A 21,418-nucleotide genomic window follows, 5' to 3' on the forward strand; every position below is an offset into this window, starting at 1 on the left:
GTAAGTTTTAGCAAATTATTTTTGTAACAAATGATAAATGATCGTTTCAATTTTCAGGTGCTGAATTTTATTCAGTTTTTTTTTGAAAACGATTCTATATATAGACATCTTTATTATCATCATTATAATTGCAATTGACAATATAAGAATATTAATTACAAATGTAAATTTTAACGTCTGGTCCTTATGGAATTATAAATCATACGAGGATCATCATTATCAACACCAATGCATCAACCAAAAAAAAATTCCCTTTTTGATTCAATGATATTTTGAATTTTTGATTTGCATAGTTTCACCAATGAGTATAACTATTCCAAATGTGTAAATGAATTGATTCAATGATTTTGGAATAAGAATATTTTTGGCAAACAATCATTGATAAAATGTCATTGCCAGACTATATTGGATAGCAGTGAAAGAAGTGTTTCAAAAATGAATGAAAAATTTCCATGTCATCATCATCATCAACATCAACATTATTATCAACAATAGCTTCCCATTTATCCTCCTACTCTTCATCTTCATCATCATCATCATCATCATGTTTTTTTATTCTTCATCCAGTGAACGAAGAATATCAAAGAATATCGTAACGACAAATATACAAACAAAAAACTATTTTCAAACAAATCCATTGTCATCGAGTAAACTTTATCATTGTCATCATTCACATCGAAGTTATTATTTTCATTGTTGTTGTTGTTTGTCAAAAGTTTCCACAAGTAATTTGTTCAAGTCCAAACTTCAACATGAACAAATACGACATTATTCGTATTATAATTTGCTGTTACATCATGCATGGCATTCATGTTTATGGTTAATTTGTTTAATAGAATTTGCAAATATTTTTACCACTACTTTGGCCAACGATAATGTTCAACACCATTTTCAACATAGACCACCCATTTTGATTGACTCAAATCCACTATTTCCATTGTATTTGGAACCAAATAGAGCCAGACATTTGTTCAGTCATGATGATGACCATTTTCATCATCACCATCATCATCATTATCATCCAAGTAAAATTCGTCAATTTCCGATAGCCATAATGCGAAATTCATTACCTAATAATTCCAATTCAAAACGTCGATATGACCAACAACACTATCACACCCGTCATCGATACCATAATCATCGTGGTAAATGTTATATTAAAAAATTTCAAATTTTATTTCACACATTTGAATATCAATTCTAGTAATTTTGTGAAATTTCATTTCATTATAGCTATAGCCTACAAACAAGCACATACACACACACACACACACTCATATGTATGGTTCAAAATTTCCACCATTTTTTCAACACCCTAATGATAATCCATTACTGGTTTAGGGAGGATAGGAAGTCTGAAATGTTTGATTTCTTACTGGTTTAAGACGGTACAAATACAAACATGAATTTTTTTTTGCACTCACTCAGTTTTTTTTCATTAGACAACATTGAAAACGATCATCAGAGAGTAAAAGTGAAAAAGAGAAAATTCGTGAAGATCTAAATTGATAAATGTTTGTTTATTTTCTAAATTCAAGTTTTTTTCCGTTTTCTTTTTCTTTTGAACCAAATTCGTAGAATAAATGTCAATTTGAAAGTACTGTTTATTCTAGTCGATAAATATTCAATTTACAATTCTTTAATTAAAAAATTTGTTTATATATTTGAAATTTAGTTTTTTTTCTAATTATCTGAACTATGTTTTAATTTACATTACTGATATCGGCCGTCAACCAGACCAAGAAATAGACACCTGACTTGTATTCTGTTTTTTGTTGATGACAATCTTTTTCTTGTATATTCTATGAGGATAATTAATATGAAGACGTTCTTTTTTTCTTCTAAATTGTTAAAAATAGAAAATGCTCAATCTTCCTGTTAGAGTAAACGATAGACGATAGACGATGTCTCATGTTTGAACTATGTCTTCTAACATCTTTGATTGAACCCTAATCATTTTAGATTGAACATGCTTATAAAAACGCATACACCAATTGTAATTAGACGCAGATGTACATAGTGACACATACACTCTGACAATCGTTACACACACTTTCTTGGCTACATACATTTTGTTATTATGATCTTCACATCATTTCTTTGTATTAATTTCTTTCATCCATATCCATATTTTTCTTTGCTTGTTTCAATAAACTAAATTCTCAAACAGGTTATGGGTCCACATGCTTAACGCTGTGATATATCCAGATTTATTTTTTTTTTATCCTTGTGATATCAATTTTTTGAATTTCATCAATTTTTAAAATCTGCGATATATGAAAAATGGATTTGTGCTTAAGAAAGAAAGCCAAACGTTTTGCTCAATCATCATCATCCCGCATCACCAATACTTCATCAATGAAGAATCAATCTAATGGTACATCGATGGTGTTTGCGAAGAAGACAAAAGTCTTAAGCCCGAAAAGGCGTTTTCAACATGTTCGTCAAATCGTAAATCGATTCGTAAATTGCAAAAGCGGCATGAACGACGAACAACAACGGTACGATGATGAAAAGAAACTAAAAGACCGAAAAGTTTCCCTGATTGCAGCAGTGTCAACGATTGAGTCAGCTGATCTGTCAATACCACCAACGCCAAAATTTTATGCTGGATATGGTACAAGTAATCACATGGTGAACGACCAAAATCTATTGATTAATCAGCGTCGTACTGAACAATCAATTCAATCAATGAATGGATCTGTTCGAAATACCATCATCGGCGATCTTCCTTGTGAAGTTTTCAATGGCAAACAGTGGATCAAAAGTGTAATTAGCGATGTATTGTTCATCCCAGATCAACCATTTAATGTCATTTCAATCGGTCAACTTTGCCGCGAGAAGGGTTTTAATGGCGAAACTGACAGTGAAGGCATGATCCTTTACCGCCATAATCAACCAATAATGATAGCCGAATGGAGCAATCAATATGTCAACATGTTTGAGCTTCGTTTACGTGTCGAGCAAAATACAGCGCCACAAACTATTGCTTCTAATCAAAACGAATACGTTTCAAAACAAATGTGTGCTGCTGAATCATCACCAGATACCATCACCTCAACTATTGAATCAGAGGTTGATGAAGTTGGCCGCAATATCGTCGATGAATCTATTATTTCTTGTTTACCTGGTATTTCCAGAAGGGTTGCTGATGATCAACAGCTTCCAAACCGACATATTGGCATCTATGAATCAAATTTTAACGGTGATACGACACAATTTCCATCCGAAAAGATGATGAACATCGGCGTAAACAACAAAATTCCCTTCTTTGGTTTTAAACGAATCGTGAACGAACATTATGTTCTTACCGGCAACAATGATATTTTATCCTGGACATGTGTTTCCAGAGAAGCCGAGATTTTATTGAAAAATATTGGATCATTTCCTATTGATGTTTTTAAATCATCGTTTTCAAATCGTGGTATTTTTAATGAAATCGGCCATATTATCGATCCGCCACGTAATTTTTATGATTTCAATTATCATTATATCAACATGCAGCATATTGCTCATAGTGTTTTGGCCTACCATCAGTCTGGTTCGAAACGAACTGAATCTGATGATGTTTATCGAATCAACGATTTGCCTCAATTGATTAAATCGGATGAAATTTTGTACAATTGTCAGATGAAGATGTACCGTATTGGCTATGATATTCCCGATCTCAAATATAAATTTTCTCGTATTGTTACCAAAATTGAATCGGATGACAATTTTCTTTTGAATTATCAGCCTATTTTCAAATGTTTAATTCCTGACAAATATCCCGATTTGAATCGTTTATCAATTTTTAACAAAAGTGAATCGAATTTTCATTTCGTCAATCATCAGATGTTTTCCCATTCTTTTCCTGATGAATTTTCTGTATTTAATTATTCACTTTGGCATCATCTGATTCGAAGCTCTTTTATTGGGCACATTATTTATGAATATCATCTTGGCCAACACTCAATCTTTTCTGGCTTTATTGTCATCATATTTTATACCCCCAAAATACCTCAAAATTTGATTTTCATTTCTTATTTCTGCCGATTATCTGGCCAAACGATAAATGGTACGGGGATGACGCTGCATCGACACAATAAGCCGAATTATTTACTGACTGATCACGTTGTTAAATCTATGAAAATTTTTATCGATCATGTCACTGCTGATTTTATTGATATTGGTTCACGTGCTCTTTATTGTTTGAGCAAACGTTTTAATTTACACCAACAGGAACCATATCGTAAGTTTTTACCTGAAACAATTTCTTGTCTCGTTACAGACGACGTCAATGGACGATCATTTTATGGAAATTCATTTCTGGTCGCAATTTTTGATTATTCTGTTTTTATGGAAAATTCACCTATTTTATCGTATGATTTTGAACGTATCGTAAATGCCTCCATAGTCGATGACTATGATGTTTCATCTATCCGGACAGACCATCGATCTGTGATATTTGCCAAGGATGCTGTTTTGTGTCTGGCACGGCATGGCATAAAATCTGGTTTTATTTCTTCTGAATTGCCATTGCAACATGGTCTCATGGATTTATGGATACGGAAAATTGCGAACCAACCAATATTGTTATTATCGTCAAAATTGTTTGCTCTTCATGGTATAAAAATCAACAATCATATGATCATTTCAAATTATTATTTTTCTATCGAGCAAAATTTTGGACGACGAATTTATTTAACATATTTCCATATTTTCACATTTATTGAATATTCCACGAACAATCGTGATGAAAACATTGTTAAATCAGTGAAAATCAAGTTTCTAATGATCGGATATTTTATCGAAAATTTTTCATGTTATCGTTATTATCGACGCATTGAGCTATCCGATCCTATCACTATTTATGAAAAAGTCTCATGGAAGTCGTCACATCAATCGTATTTAAAGAAATTTACCGATTTTACAGCTATCAATGCTCTTCATCGTTTTAAGGTAAATATTCCCGAAATCAATGTCGATAATGGTGGAAGAAACAACGTAAAGATTATCACCATCGATTCCGGTGGAAGCGTTTTGAATTTTCTCGACATCAATTCTGGTGGAAGCAGCATATCTTTAATTTTCGAAAAGTTTTCTGGTACTGGCAATTTGATCATTGCTCAAATTATTTATGAACAGTCTTATAGACGTTTACCAGTAGCTGCTAAGTCCTTCCGTAGACAAAACGACATATTTTTAGCATCATTTGAAAGAAGTCTACGAACCACCGATCATTTATTGTCAAATTATTCACCATTACTATTCGACATAGCTGGTAAAATCGCAAAACCAAGATTGGTTGACCCACCACCAAATGAAATTATTGTATCACGTAAACGGGTTGACTTGAAGATTCGATTGTATCGAACCATACGATTTGATGATTTGATCATATCTCAAATTTTTAAATTAATCATCGTTTTTATCGTCTTTAATTATTTCGTGAAATATTTATTTGATCCTTTAGACGAAACCTTTTATTGGTTGAATTTAACCCACGAAGTAGATTTACGTTTGTATTTAGCTTCATTTGATCATATTGAATCTGTCCTACAAACTTTGAACAAACCGAAATGGTACAATTTTATCTCTTATTTGGACGAATTGATCAATTTCTACAAATCTACTTCGATTGGACGAAACCGATTACAAAATAACTTGGATTTTGAAAATATCCGTATTAAGTTATATTTATTGTTCATCAAGCGATTGATATTCGCACGCATCGTTTTACTCGCTCATTTTCTGCTCAACACATTGGTCAATATCAAAACGGTAAAACGATTATATCGATATTTTGATTGGATTTCAATTGAACTTCTGGATTTATTATCGATGGATTACTTGGTATCATTGAAGCCCATTTCCATGGCATTTAAATTATTGGTCCTTTCATTTGTGGACATATTCCTTCATCATATCCATCGTTACAACATTCAATTTGTTTTTGATCACATCTTTATTTCCAGAAGCTGCATGACCATTCGTCAATCGGGTGGAAGTGTTAGAGTAAACGATAGACGATAGACGATGTCTCATGTTTGAACTATGTCTTCTAACATCTTTGATTGAACCCTAATCATTTTAGATTGAACATGCTTATAAAAACGCATACACCAATTGTAATTAGACGCAGATGTACATAGTGACACATACACTCTGACAATCGTTACACACACTTTCTTGGCTACATACATTTTGTTATTATGATCTTCACATCATTTCTTTGTATTAATTTCTTTCATCCATATCCATATTTTTCTTTGCTTGTTTCAATAAACTAAATTCTCAAACACTTCCAACAAAAAAGAAAAAAGAAAAATTGTTTTTTCCTAACTAACACAGCAAAAAAACCTTTCATTTTCCAGCTTATTTTTGACCGATAAAATATAACCTTAGAAGAGCCAATTTTTTTTCGTCATTGCATTAATTTATTTATTTTTTTTTTATCATTTGTCTGTACAATATAGAAAATTCTCGAATAATCAATAGTACTGGTAATGGAAACGTTGGTTATGGTATACCGGTTTTGACTAAAACCATTGGAGAAATGATGATTATGCAACAAAATAGACCTCTTAGAAGTGATAATAAACAATGGAATAATGATGAAAATATACCGATAATGTATCAAGATCGTGATCATTTAATTCATAATAATATGAATAACAATGAAAACAATCATACAATTTCCATTATTGATAATTATAATAATGAAAAGAATGGAAAATATTCGATAATAAAAATGAAAAAACCATTGAATATAAATAACGAAGCTGATGATAATATTCAAATCATGCAAAAAACACAATCTGTGATTCAAAAAATCATACCAACAATGTTGAAAGATAAGAAATTTGTAACAAAAACTATGAAGAAGAATGAAAAGAATTTCGTCAACAACAAAATTAATCTGAATAGCTCGAATGATGATGATGATGATGGTGATGATGGCGATGATGATGATGACAATAGAAGTATTAATAATGAAAATTTCTTAAATAGAATTCCGAATAAACTCAATCATTCAAGTAATGACATTAAGATTCTCGATCCTATAATATCGAGTGGAAATAATAATCACAGTAACAATGAACAAATTGATTTTGATGAATATCGATTGAAAAAATGGCCAATTTTTATGGTTGAAAAACCACGGAAAAAATTTCCAATTAAAACTGATTCGATGATTAATCGTTTCGATATAGATCAAATGTCAAATACTGATTATTTTAATAGCAATGAAAACAACAAAGATCAAATAATAATTCCATTTGGAACATCATATCATCACGGAAATGATGATAATGATAAAGTTGAACAAAAACAATCTAAAGATTGTCTTGTGAATCAAACATTATCAAATCAAATACTACAAAAATCAGAAAATTCAAATCATGATGATGAATATGGTTCAGATTCTATGCATGAACATCATCATCATAATGGTGGCAATGATAATAATGATGGAAATGGTAATAAAATTGAAACTTTTTTAAATTTAAAAAACATTTCTACAAATCATTGGAGACCAATAGTTCAAATATCACGGCCATATTCATTGTATGAACATAATCAAAATGAAAGTCGTCAACATTCGCATCAACAATATCATGATAATCATTATATAAATGATAACGATCAATTGGATGAAAATTACAACCAGTTTGTTCATAACAATAGTAATGATGATGATGATGTTGACAATAATAATAACAATAACAATATCGTTTATGATGGAAACAATCTATCACTATCGAATTTCAATAACAATAATGACAATTTTGATGACAATGTTGATCATTTCAATAATATTGGAAATAAAAAGCCGACCAAAGAAATAATGGAAGAACAATATGGCCATCATCATCATCATCATCAAATGAACAAGAACAATAATGATGATGATGATGATGATGAAAAAAATGATAGCCGACAACAAGAACAAAAAAAAGGACAAGCTATTGATGGAAGTGGTGGAAATATTGATGATTATGATGATGGTGGTGGTGATGATGATGATGATGATAAAATTTCATCAACTAGATCAAAACAACGACAAAAAAATGACATGAATTCAATCGAACAACAACAACAACAACAAGAACATGGAATAAAAAATGAAACTTTGTCGATCAAAGTAAGTAAATGCATTGTATATAATATATGAGACCAATTTCAATCTTAGTTGACATTACAAATATGAACTAGTTCAATCTAATTCTGTTGTTGTTATTCCGTTTTTTTTTTTTTTTTTTTTGCTATTATGCTTAGAATTTATGCCATTTTTTTATGTGAAAGCAAATGATGAGAGAAAAAAATCGAAATTGAAATGATCGATGACTTTTTTTTATATAATTCAAATTTATAAAATGAATCAATAGATAGAGAGAAAAAACGTCATGCTCGAATAAATTGCATAATCCATATTCACATCGATGATGATGATGATCGATTTATACATACAGACAGATACAAATTACAAACCAACAGAAACATAACAAAACAGTAAGAGGTTTATAGTTAAAAGAATTGAAATTGAGATTTTTAAAAGATAACAAAATGAAGTTCAGCAGCAGCAGAATAATCAACAAAAATGAACACTAGGTAAAGAATTTTTTTTTGTTCAATATACAAATCTTGTTCTGTACACAGGAATCGGTGAGAAATTGGCCGAATTAATTATGCAGAGAGGCACAAACAACCAATTAGCAGACTTTAGAAACCGTTGAGTGAAAAAAATATTTTCAAAATTGTTTTGTTGATACCATCTACCAATTAAAGCGTAAGAATGTTATTACAACAATAATCAACAGCTAATCATTAAATGAAAATCTTCTTGTAAAACTACTTATAGGATTAATTTTTTTTCACACAAAAATTTTTCATTTTTCTTATATATGTTTTCTATTATGGAAAGTTGTTTGTTACTACTGCTTCTGGTGTTTTTTTTTCCTAACATCTTTTTTTTCAGTTCATATACTCATTATTTCTTTTCTGTGATTTCATGGCAATTGTTTCCACATTACGACGAATTTCTAAATCTAAATTGTTAGTATATCATTGCCTAGGACATAATACAATTAATTTATTTACTCATTTTTAATTCTAATACTAATTATTTTTGCTTGTTGTTTTTCTTTTAGAACAATAGGCTCATTTCATATATTGTCAATTATTTATAAGAATCGCATTTACGGTCTATATGGGATTTTTTTTTTACTGTTTTCCAGTTTCCAGTTTAAACTGTATATATATGACAATGAATGATTCTTGATTTTTTTTTTGTATGAGTTTTTCTTTTGGGAATCTTGTTTTTCTCGGTTTTTGATTGCTTTCTTTGTTTCAAAAGCAATCACAATTCTACAATTCTAGAATTCAGTCCATTTTGTAGACTAGACAGTTGGGAATTTTTTTTCAATATAATAATGAAGATTTTTTCAAAATGAAACATACATTAATTTCCAGTCTAATTTCATATCTTGTTTTTTTTTTTTGTTTTATTTTGTTAACTACAAAGATTTTCATATTAGAAAAAAAACTCTAAGACTTGCACTTAGATTTTCAAATTTTAAGACGAATCCCATCTGAAATGTTTTTCCATTCTGGAAATAAAATCAAAGAATTGGCTAAAAAAATAAATTCATCAAAATTATTGCCATTATGTGGAAGAATTGAAAGATTTTTTTTTTTTGATTTTTTTCTATTGCCTGGTTGACGATGATTTTTATTCATTTCGTTTCACTTTTTGTTTTATATTTTCAACTAACTGCAGTAAAGAATTCCCCATTTCATCATTCATTAAAATTGTTTGTTCACTACATTTCATTCGGAAAAAAACGTCAAAGATAATGACGAAAACAAGAAAAAAAAATTGACTACATCATCAGAATCTGAGTACGAATATTAGGGCTTGTTCTTCTCTCACTCTACCATAATAATCTTCTGTTAGCAGGTGAAAATTAATTTGGCAATGTTTGTCATGTTTGAACTTTTTTTTCAGTCTATCTATTTTCATGTATACGTCTTTTTCATTTGATATTTTTTATATTGTGAAAGTTTGACTATTCAATAATTCGGTTTCGTTTGTACAAAGTGTTTTATTCATGAAAATGGTGTGAAAAAATTGAAAGAAAAAAAATAACGATTGAAATTGAATTGAATGGAACAAATAACAACAACAAACAGAATCGTGTTCAGATCAATAATTATTACAATTAGTGCATTCGTTCAGAATTTTTTTTTCTTAGTTTTTTTTTCATTTAAAATTTTTTTTATCTTTTTTTTGTTCGTTATTTCCGGTATTATTTGATAAAAATTCAGAAAAAAAATATTTAAAAATAAATAGAAAATTGTAAATATTCTCATATTCACGATAATAAGAAAAAAAAGTAAATTCTAGTAATCTAATTTTTTTTCATTTTCATTTTTTATTTTTTCATTTGTTTTATCTATTCAATTTTTCATTTTGGTTATAACAATATTTGCACATATTGTTCTGAAAAAAAATTAATATTTGCTCTGATCATTATCAACAAATGAAATAATAATAATAAAAAATTACACACTAGGGTTATTCAACCAGAGATCGTGGATTCGGATTCATCAAAGCATGGGCATGGGATCGTGGAACAAACATCATTTCCGAAGAACGACGTTTAAATGAAAATGTTCATCGAAAAAAATATGATGAAAAAAAATTCAATAAAAACAACAACAACAAGCAGCAGCAACACTGACAATAACTATCAAGCATAGAATATGATCCTAGACCACAGAATGAATCGACCTTGTAGTCATTTTTTTCAACTCGAAATTGTTGTTCAAAAAAAAATGATAAAAATAAAAATTGCCAGCATTCAAAATGTCAAAGTGCCCAAAACCAAAAAAAATTGATTGACATTAAATTTCATGATGATTGAAATGTTATTATTATTGACTCGATTTTTTTTTATTATCATTATGGGGAGAAAAAAAATAATTTACTTTTATTGATTTTGGAAATAAAAATGTCAAAGAAAAAAAATTCCATTTAACATTATGATGTAAATAGGAGAAAAAAAAGAGGTAATAAATTTGAATGCAAAAATTCCAATTCACCTCAAACACACACATATACATGCATGCATAAAAATTGTAATAAAAAAATAAACAGAAAAGGAAATGAAAAAAAATAACGGTACTTTTTTTCATCATCATTACAATACACGTAATAAAAGTAATATCATATTTGCTATTCTAGCGATCGATTGTAATATTTTTTTTTATTCTCCACAAAATATTCCATATTTGATATTGAATAACTTCACCGAATTCCATTTGAATATAGGAAAAATTATCATCTATAGTAAGCGGTGATTATAATATCGCCTGTTGCTAACATCATAATTTAGTAGTGATTCATTCATTCATTCAATCATCACATTATGATGCAATGGATAATTGTTTCATCGACAATCGACAATTATTTATTCATCACTTTTATTTCAATCATAATCATTTTATTCATTCAAATTTTACGTTGCAATCAAATTTTTCTTCTTTCCTTCTCATCTGAAATGGAATGTGTGTGTGTGTGCCTGTCTGTTTGTGATAGCCATTGCAATCGTAAATGAAAATCTATTTTCAGATATTTCAATAAGCAAAAAAAAAATATTATCATATATTGAAGACAAAGAATGACGCGTCTTTTTTTTTTGATCATCGTTATCATATGGTTGGTTTGTGCATCAATAAGGGAAGTTGTAGATATCACATATACATGCACATTTGATTTCTTGTTTCGATAAATAAATAAATAAATAAATTAATCAATCATTCAATCAATAAAAAAAGAAAAGAAAAGAAGAAATGATGATGTGATTTTTTTCTTCATTCAATAACAAAAATTTTACATTTGTTGTCGTGTTTAAAAATTTTTTTTTTTGGGAAAAAACAGGAAATTTTCATTAAATATACACACGCAGATCATCCAATCACCACATTGAAACATTGGCTACGTTGGCACCAATCACAGTGACATTTTGTGATTTGTGTGTGTGTGTGTGTGTGTATGCGTATGTTTAGCAATCAAAATTAGTCAATCAAAATATCCAAAGAACAAAAAAAATCTCACACTATTTCGAGATCATGCTATTGTCGACCATATGGACAATGTTTACATTAAATAAAAATAATGGTGTTATTAGTATACGTTCAAACACGTGGCATTCATGCGGCGTATACTTGACAATATATTTGATCATATTTGTTTGTTTCATCACAACTGGAACAATCAATGCAAATCCATCACCGATAAATATAACAACCGTTCCAGAAACAATAGTGGAAGTGGATATTGATTTAAACAATGATGTTGATGATAATGAACAGCTTACAACAACATCTATACCGATTTTCGAAACAACAACAAGTAATAATGAATTTATTTCTTCAGTTATTGATCAATTAAATGAAACGATTAATGGAACAAATTCATCGACTTTGGTAGATGATGTTGTAGTAGGTAACCAGAATGAACAAAAAAAAATCATGTCCCTTTCCTTTTAAGATTCACTTAATTAAACAAATAAATTTATTCCATTTCTTTCAACACACACACACACACAGTAGAACCTTATACACCGAAATGTGATCCAATAACTGAAGTATTAAGTAATTGTTCGAATAGTTGCCCAGCAACATGTGAAGATTTGGATCGAAAACCATGTAAAAATTTTTGCTGGAAAAGTTGTGAATGTGCACCGGGTTATGTAAGAAATTATCAATGGAAATGTATTGCCCGTGAAAAATGTCCAAGTAAGTTTGAATTCATTTCATTCAGTTAATTATTTTTGAAAATTTCAATGACAACAAACATTCAGATTGAAAAATATGACTTGTTTATTATTATTTCGAATTTTTTTCTCGCCATCCGTATATATTATCTGTCATATATTATCACCAGCCCGAGAACAGGCGCTTCGCGCCTGTCCTGGTCTGGCCCTGCGGGGCTGACTCCTTGACGGTCAATATAACTGGATACCCGCAGGGGTGGCGGCTGCGCCGCCCCCCTGCTTGGTATCCAGTCAAAGGTATCAATTCTTGACGGTCAATATAGCTGGATACCCGCAGGTGTGGCGGCTGCGCCGCCCCCCCTGCTTGGCATCCAGCCAAAGGTGTCAATTTTAACGCTTCGTGCCTGACGGTGGATTTCTATGCACGGCGTTTTGCTTCCGGCTTTCGGTTTGGTACCGCAGGGTCAGCCATGACTTTTGTATTGTACCTGACACTTTTGAAAATGTTACGTAAATCCAACATCAACTTATCGATCAAACAGCATACTTATTATTGTTCATCGATATTGATAAGTTGGCGGAATACGATATTTTTGGTGTAGATGCTGCGATCGTTGTTGACCTTCAGCAAAATAGCACCTTGCTTTTCCTCAATTTCCTCAACAAAAATCTTAAGATTATTTGGATTTTTGCATTGGGAAAGAGCCACATACATCATTCCATGTTGGAATACTGGTGTAGGAAGGTATACACCTACTTTTTCGAAAGATTGCCCTTGAGACTTATTAATTGTCAGAGCAAAAGCCAACACCACAGGAAATTGTCTGCACCAATTTGAATGGCAGTTCAGGATCTTGATCGTTTTGTTGGAAAAATCCGAGGAATCAGAGCCTCCGTGTTTTTGTGCGTTCCTGTCAATATGAGATCAGCCAATTTTGCTGAATACAATGAATGGCTTCTTAAATTGGGCAACGGTACACTTCGAGCTGAATCATCTCGAATCACAGATCCAGAATACTTTCGTATTCTAAATCCAAATCATAAAAAATGATGATTTCATCATCAAATACTCACTCACACAGGCACACAAAATGAAAATCACGTGTGTCACATGTATTATCACAATAATCAATTCGAAAAATTCGAATTCGAACTCTTTCTATGTTCTATTGAATGACTGCACCATCTATTGGATGCAAAAGCTGCAGCAACGTGTGCTGAGCTAGAACAATGAAAAAAAAGCTTTGTCAAAGCTACATACCACAGAATGCGTTTCTTTGGAAGCGACTTCTACTTCTGAGCTGGACGAACTGTTCAGCGGCATTCAAAAGTTTTCCCGCATGCTCAGACACACACACACAACACACACTGAGTAGCTCATACCAAATAGTTAGGTTTGTACTGAAAATAAGCAGGAATGGCCGGCTCAGCTTCGCCGCAGTTTACACACATCCTTAGCGTCATAGTATAGTAGATTTAGAATGTTCTACAAATTATTTTTAACATTAATGATGATGATGATGGTAATTTTGTTTTTTTAATGAAAATTTTTTTATTTTTTTTACATTTATTTTGTTTACAATGAATAAGAATGTGAAAATAATGAACATTATAGAAATTGTGGACCAGAATGTGAACAAACATGTGAAACATATCAGAATCCACCTGCATACTGTAATCGACATTATTGTAAACGTGGCTGTTTCTGTAATTATGGTTTTGTTCGTGATATGTCCCAAAATGGAACCTGTACACCAATCAACGAATGTCGTATGTATGATTCTATTTTGAAGATAAAAGAAACATTTTTTTTTTGTTCATTCATTGTCTGTTGTGTTGTTTCTTATTTTTCTTTTTCTTTGTTATTAATTTTTAATATTGAGAAATTTATTCTTCCATAAAATGTTGATAGTGATAATAATAATAATATATATGATTTTTATGTCTCTATTTATCTTGTTGTTTTTTTTTGGTGTATATAATATATTGATCCAATTTTTATATATATATTTTTTTTATAGCCAATAAATGTGGCCCAAATGAATATTGGGACGTGAATGGTGAACCATGTATCCGGACAACGGAAGATCCAAGGCCAAAATGTTTATTTGAAAAGCCGGTACCAGGTTGTATATGTAATACCGGATTTGTACGTGATCCAAATACTAAACAATGTCAGCCAATAACAACAGGTTTGTCATATATATCATTGTTATGTAATGAATTTGATTTTAAAATATTGGATTTTATTTTTTTAAAACAAAAGAACCAATCAAATGTGAACATAATGAAACCTATTCACAATGTGGTTCGGATTGTGCCATGAATTGTTTTGATCATAATAAACGCGAAAGATGTCCCACTGTTTGTAATCGTGGATGTTTCTGTAAAGATGGTTATCGCCGTCAATATTCTACACAACGATGTGTATTACCTGAAGATTGTAATAATAATTCGAACGGTATCGTACGTGATCAAACACTAATCGAATTTGCCTAAAAAAAATATAATTGAACAAAAAAAAAAATTTTAATTCGAAAATTTCAAAACAAAACATGAAACTCACCGTCACCTATCGCCATCTATCGTTTCGGTAGAGAATTTTCTGACATTCAAAATGTCAATATTTCGTTCATAGATGGTACTGTAAAGAGAATTAAGAAAAAAAAACGAATTCCAGGACAATTTTTTTGTTTTGTTTCTATAATTAATTGAAATAAATATTCGCAAAATTACTCATTCAAATTGAATTTATCCCCACAATCATTATATCGAATTGATCAATCATAGATTAAATGATATGATATGATGCGAAAAAAAAATTCATTCAGACAACTGCTAGCTATAGGTCAATTATAAACTACAATTTAAAATTGAATTTTTTTTCTTTTGTTACGAAATATATTTGATTAAAATTCAATTCAACAAACAAACAATCGAATAGTTGTGGTGGTCAAGCGAATAAACATCATCATCATTATTATTACTCTATATATTCATCAATCGAATTTGGTGACAATGGAAATTGACCATCATCATCATAGACAGCCAATCCATAATAGAACATTACATCGTTGTTATTCATAATATTTGAACAATTTGTCGGTGAAAAAAAATTTTTTTTTTGTTTGATTAAATGATGATAATTTGAATATCATTACCATAATAATCATCATTTTTATCATCATTATTATTATTGCCCAAATGTAGTTTGTTTTCTCTCTCTCTCTCTCTTTCTATCATATCATCACATACCAATTTTGAGTCTAATGATAATAATAACAATCATTCATTTTTATTGACCATACGGCTCTTTTGTTGTTTGGTCGGAATAGGTCATTTTATCATCAAGAATTTTTTTTCCTTACTCGTTCTATTTCATTTTTTTCCACTTTTCACCACCACCACCATCATCATATCTAAATTATTTAGAAATTAAAATAAACAAGATAATATGTTTCTCTCAGACAATTTGATGATGATGATGATGATGATGGTGACATTGCTCGACAATTATCAACTTGGTTGACCATTTTTATTTAAATTTTATTTCCATCATCATCATCATCATCATTGTTGTTGTTGTTGTTGTTGTTTTGGCTGCCATATGAGGCCATTCATGTTTTTCATCATGATAATTTGAATATTCTTTTCTTCTGATTGTACAAAGTACATGAAATGTTGTTGTTGTTGTTTGTTTTATTCAAATTAATGATAATAATAATTATTGTCATTATTGTCAGCTAAATTGTTTTTTTTTGTTGTTATCAATCAATCATAATAATAAATATTTATCTGATCAGCAATCTGATTGCTCAAAAATGAATATTTCTCTCTCTCTATCGATTTAACAATGTCAATCAATCAATCAATGATGATGATTTGAATTGCATTTTTTTTTCTCTCTCTGTCTCTTTTTTTTTGGTTACATTTCATTCGATTATCATTATTATGTTGATCAGATTGTTGATAAAAATTCGGTGAATAATTGAGAGAATAATAAATAAATTTTATATATGTCTTTATCATCATTATCATTATTTCTTTTCGTTTATGTAAATGTGTGGTGCGTGTGTGTGTGTGTGTGTGTGTGTGAAAAAAAATTTGCATTTAGTTAAATTTGAATATTGTGAATGGGAAATACGGAAATTTTTTTTTTATCGTGTAAATTTTTTTTTTATGACACACACACACAAACATAAATAAATAAAATGACTATGATGAGTATGAAGATTTTTTCTCCTTTTTTCCCCCCCCCCATTATTCATCGATTAGATAAAATTGTCCTGCACATGATGGCCACTAATAAATGGATCAATTAGTTAGATATTGTTAAAAGTAGGGCCGGATGTTGCTTGTTTTATTTTTATTTCGTTGTTGGTTTATTAGTGTGTGTTTGTAGGCATACGTATGTTGAATATTTTCGATCCAGGACACTAATGTTTAATTATCTTCAGTTTCTCTAATTGATTCATCATCATCATCATCATGATCTTATGACAAATAAAAATGCAAATTTGCAAATGAAAATTCAACGTGAAATCAATATATATTTTTTCTATTCACACTATATTGTTATCTCAATTTTATTGGAATTGGAGAAAAAAAAATTCAATTTCATTCATATCTTGTTGAATGGACAACAATCATCATCATCATCATTATCATCGTTTATTTGAATTTCAATAATAAAAAAACAAACAATTGATTGGTTCAATAATAAAATAGAAATAAATAAAATAATGATTACAGTCTTTTTGATCGTAAAAATCATCGACATGATAACAAAAAAAAATAAAAAATAAAAATATTGAGTAAATTAAACCAATTGTTTCGTCAACAATCTGTTATATTGGCCTGAAGGCTTAATATGACCATTTTTCCAATGGCCCCAACAACAACAACAACAACAACAGCAATATCAAAACGATTATTCAATTGTAATAATAATGCCAAACATTTTTTTTTTATTGGTTGTATACAAATTAAATTATGATGATTGAATAAATCAATTTTCTTCTCCCCTAATAACCATGATTATCATTGTATACATGAATTTTTTTTTTTTTTTTTTTGCTCATTGATAAAAGAGAGAAGAAAAAAATTTAATTTTTCAATTCGACAAAAAAAAATACCGATTTTTTTTCAATGTAAGCGTGATCATGATCACTATTTTGGTGATGATGATGGTGATGATCATGATGATGATGATCACCAATCATTTTAATGTGTGGATATTTAGCTATCTATGGTATGGATGGCCATATTATATTTGAATTTCATCAATAGTCAATCAATTGTGAATATCATCAGTTAAATTGAAATCGGATAAACTTTTTATTTTTATTTTTTTTACATTGCCATAATTTTCGTTTTCATATATATATACACGATTCACACATTTGAGATGAAATGAAAAATTAATTGAGATTTCCTTTTTTTTCATCATTTTCGATAGTGGCTCATAATCATCATCATGATCGTCAATGATTGTGATTTGATTGTGTATTGTTTGATATGATGATTACCTGTTGTTGAAAATCTTTTTTGTCAGAAAAAGCTATTTTATGGGAGATAATTTTTATTTTATTTTTTTCATTCGTCTTCGTGCAGAAAGATATTTTTTTTTTTTGGAGAAAGTATTCACTTTTTTCCCTTTTTCTTAAATCCATTCCATTAGTTTTACATGTGACAGACTCAGGTGATGATGATCATTAGATCAATAAATCGAATTTTGAGGACAATTTCATCAGAAAAAAAAATCTGTATAAATTCTATTCGGAACTCTATATACATTTATTTGAATCAACCATGACCTTTGATGCTGTCATTATCAGATTGCGGCAATTTTGTTTTTGAAATTTTTTTTTTATTTCAATTTATTCATCATTATGGTAATGATGATTTTTTTTTATTTAAAAATTCACATCTATCCAGTTTTTATTTTCATAAACATCTGATTGATAACGATTTAATTGAAATAAAATGGATACATTTTGAGTTTTTTTTTTCTTTGATGATGATAATGATGAAAATTATCAATTACCACAGCCAATTATACAAGAGCCACTCTTTATTAATGGCTAGGACAGACAACATCATGATTGCCCAGCACATTATCATTGTGTCTTTTTGTATTTATGCTTATCAATGTTGATGACCATTTGAAATTATAGTAGTAGTAGTAGTATGCCAATTACATCAAAAATAAAGGTGAAAAAAAATCAATGATCAAAAAAAAGCCGACTGGATTTTTCCAAAATGATCACAACAGCAAAAAATTGAAATAAAAAATGACTTTGGTGAATATTGACATACACACACGCATCACACACTTAAACACACAAGATGGGTAGTAACCATTGAATGAATGAAGAATGGAAAAAAAATTCATTATCAACTGATTATGAGGATGGAAATTGAGATGATTTTTTTTTTTTGTTTGTTTCCAGCTTTTAATTAATGATATTTGGCTTGCTTCGTGCTGCCGCTATCGACGCCATATTTATGTGTTTATCTATTTGCGACGACATTATAATATATACCTTCATCAATGTTTTTGTTTCATTTACGAGATGAAAAATTTGTTGATTTCTTGAGTTACTTATTTTGATCGGTCGGTGGTCGACAATTTTTTTTTCAACTAGTTGCTGTTGTTTGCCATTAATCGTCGTTAATCTACAATGACGACGACGACGACGACGACGAAGACGATGAATACGATGTTGTTATCTCTTTATTATGCATGTAGTTAGTACGTTTATTCTCCTCAAGAAAAAAGCTAGTTAGTATTTTATTTTTCATCATCATCATAATCATTATCAACATGAACGTTGTCGACAAAATTAAGTCTGACAAGGGAAAAAAATCAAATTATTTCTTGATTTTAACGCATTGACTACCAAATTTTCCATACTACTGCTAGCTACTGGTCTATGGATCTTATATTCTGTAGAAAACTTTAACGTTTCTTTAACATAACCCTTTCTTGCGAATCCATTATCAGTTGTGTGATTAAGTTGTCTAAACAAAATAGAAAAGCTATTTTCGATCACAAATAAAGAATTTTGGACAATTGTCAAGATCATTATCGGTTTATTTGAGCGTTTTTTCACTGACTGTTTGTTTGTTTGTCACATTTCAATTTGACAGATGACTGAATGTTTGCATCATTAACAAAATGAATGAATAAGTCAGTAATCAACAAAACGTCATAGCATTTGACTAATTACATAAATGCTAATTATTATTATTATGATGATGATGATGATGATGAGAGAAATTATAATAATGGGTAGCAAGAAAAAAAAACAAAAGTTTCAAAAGATTTTTGTATGGAAATGATAATAATCATCATTTTATTTCTTTCAATTCATTAGGAATATGTGTTTTTTGGGTGTGAAGAATTTCATACGAGAAAAAAGCTATGGCATTTTTTACCTTTACGATATGAGAACAAATCATAGAAGTTTGTTTCTTTTTTTTGAAAGAGTTAATTTTCCAAATTCTTGGCAAAAATTTTCATTCAAATCCACTCTGCAACCATAATGTCATGTTTTGATCGAATTTTTTTTTTTTTTTTTGTTATCCTTCTTTCATTTATTTATTAATTCATTCACTAATTAAAGACAAATATTTGGTCAAAAGATAAATTAAATTAAAATGAAAAAAATACACTGAACGATGTGAGATAAATTAAATGAAAAGCAACGCAAAATAATTATGAACAACAGCAAAACTTAATTCATTCATTTTTCAGAGATTAAATTCAAGAAATTTGTGTGAGTGAAAGAGAGAAACAGAAAATAAAGTCAAGGATCGAATATTTTTTCTTTTTTCTTTTTGTTTTTTTTCACCTAATAACATGGCCATGGATTTTTTTCCAAAGAATCTAACCGGTTATATTGACCGAGTTATTAAACGAATTCTTTTTTTCTTCAAACTTTATTCGTTATGATTTTTTTTCTATTCATTCATCATTTTAAAATTCATCATTGGATATTCGTATTTTTATCCACAAGATAATCTGCACTTTTTCTTGAAAACAATCACATAAAGATTCGCTTAACCATCATCTTCAACATTATTTGTTATCATCATCATCATCATGTCAAACCAGGCAATTTATTTCTCCATATATATAATATTTAATATCGTTGCGTTCCATTTAATTTTAATTACTGTTCACTTTATGGATGTTTAAAAATATTATCCACATACGTTTTTTTTTCTTGATGACGTTAGCTATCAGCTAATTGATGCTACAGTAATTATTTTTTTTTGAATTGAAAAAAAACTACCACTGATAAATGTGTGTTTGAAATGGGAAATTTTTTTTCATTCATAATCAAAATTGATTATCGGTAAAAGAAAAATATTATAAGTGGATTTTTTTTTTCTTTGAATTTAAATGGTTAGGAATACAGATAGCCAAACAAATTGAAAAAAAAAGTTTTCCGTCAAAGAAGTTATCATTCAAAATCATCAAAATAAGTTAATTATCAAATGACTGTGTGTGTAGCATTAAAATTTAAATCCAAGTTTAGATGGAAGAATTTTTTTTTTTTTTTTTGGTTCGATAACAATTTTCAATCAAAAATCAATAAATTACCATATGAATTTTTCAATCATGATTTGACAATGTTCAGAATACA

The 21,418-nt window shown here is 29.5% G+C and overlaps 2 protein-coding genes across 3 annotated transcripts; both read left to right on the forward strand.

The window, feature by feature from the left end:
* The first annotated feature begins 788 nt into the window (after nt 1–788).
* Nucleotides 789–10,853, forward strand: LOC142597423 (uncharacterized). The gene is made up of 3 exons (XM_075729686.1): nt 789–1,145; nt 6,459–8,128; nt 10,560–10,853. Exons 1-3 carry the CDS (start codon nt 1,055–1,057, stop codon nt 10,725–10,727), a joined length of 1,929 nt encoding a protein of 642 aa, XP_075585801.1. The 5' UTR covers nt 789–1,054; the 3' UTR covers nt 10,728–10,853.
* A 1,035-nt stretch (nt 10,854–11,888) lies between these two features.
* LOC124494390 (uncharacterized) lies at nt 11,889–15,420 on the forward strand. Of its 2 annotated transcripts, none has more exons than XM_047057548.2 (5): nt 11,889–12,493; nt 12,601–12,786; nt 14,355–14,534; nt 14,786–14,956; nt 15,031–15,420. In XM_047057548.2, the coding sequence occupies exons 1-5, from the start codon at nt 12,118–12,120 to the stop codon at nt 15,261–15,263; spliced, it is 1,146 nt and encodes a 381-aa protein (XP_046913504.2). In that variant the 5' UTR covers nt 11,889–12,117; the 3' UTR covers nt 15,264–15,420. The 2 variants fall into 2 exon arrangements, with proteins under 2 accessions (XP_046913504.2, XP_046913503.2); XM_047057547.2 differs by having other exon boundaries at nt 11,891–12,493; nt 12,598–12,786.
* Nucleotides 15,421–21,418: the final 5,998 nt, after the last annotated feature.

Source organism: Dermatophagoides farinae, chromosome 3 (assembly GCF_024713945.1).
Source record: "Dermatophagoides farinae isolate YC_2012a chromosome 3, ASM2471394v1, whole genome shotgun sequence".
In the NCBI taxonomy this organism is placed as follows: domain Eukaryota; kingdom Metazoa; phylum Arthropoda; class Arachnida; order Sarcoptiformes; family Pyroglyphidae; genus Dermatophagoides; species Dermatophagoides farinae.

Excerpts from the sequence above, each read along its gene's own strand:
- LOC142597423 (XM_075729686.1), top strand. The coding sequence starts at position 1,055 with ATGCGAAATTCATTACCTAATAATTCCAATTCAAAACGTCGATATGAC. Across the intron at positions 1,146-6,458 it reads TCGATACCATAATCATCGTG|AAAATTCTCGAATAATCAAT; the intron begins GTAAATGTTATA and ends TGTACAATATAG. Across the intron at positions 8,129-10,559 it reads ATGAAACTTTGTCGATCAAA|GGTTATTCAACCAGAGATCG; the intron begins GTAAGTAAATGC and ends ATTACACACTAG.
- LOC124494390 (XM_047057547.2), top strand. The coding sequence starts at position 12,118 with ATGCTATTGTCGACCATATGGACAATGTTTACATTAAATAAAAATAAT. Across the intron at positions 12,787-14,354 it reads TGCCCGTGAAAAATGTCCAA|AATGTGAAAATAATGAACAT; the intron begins GTAAGTTTGAAT and ends ACAATGAATAAG. Across the intron at positions 14,535-14,785 it reads TACACCAATCAACGAATGTC|CCAATAAATGTGGCCCAAAT; the intron begins GTATGTATGATT and ends TTTTTTTTATAG.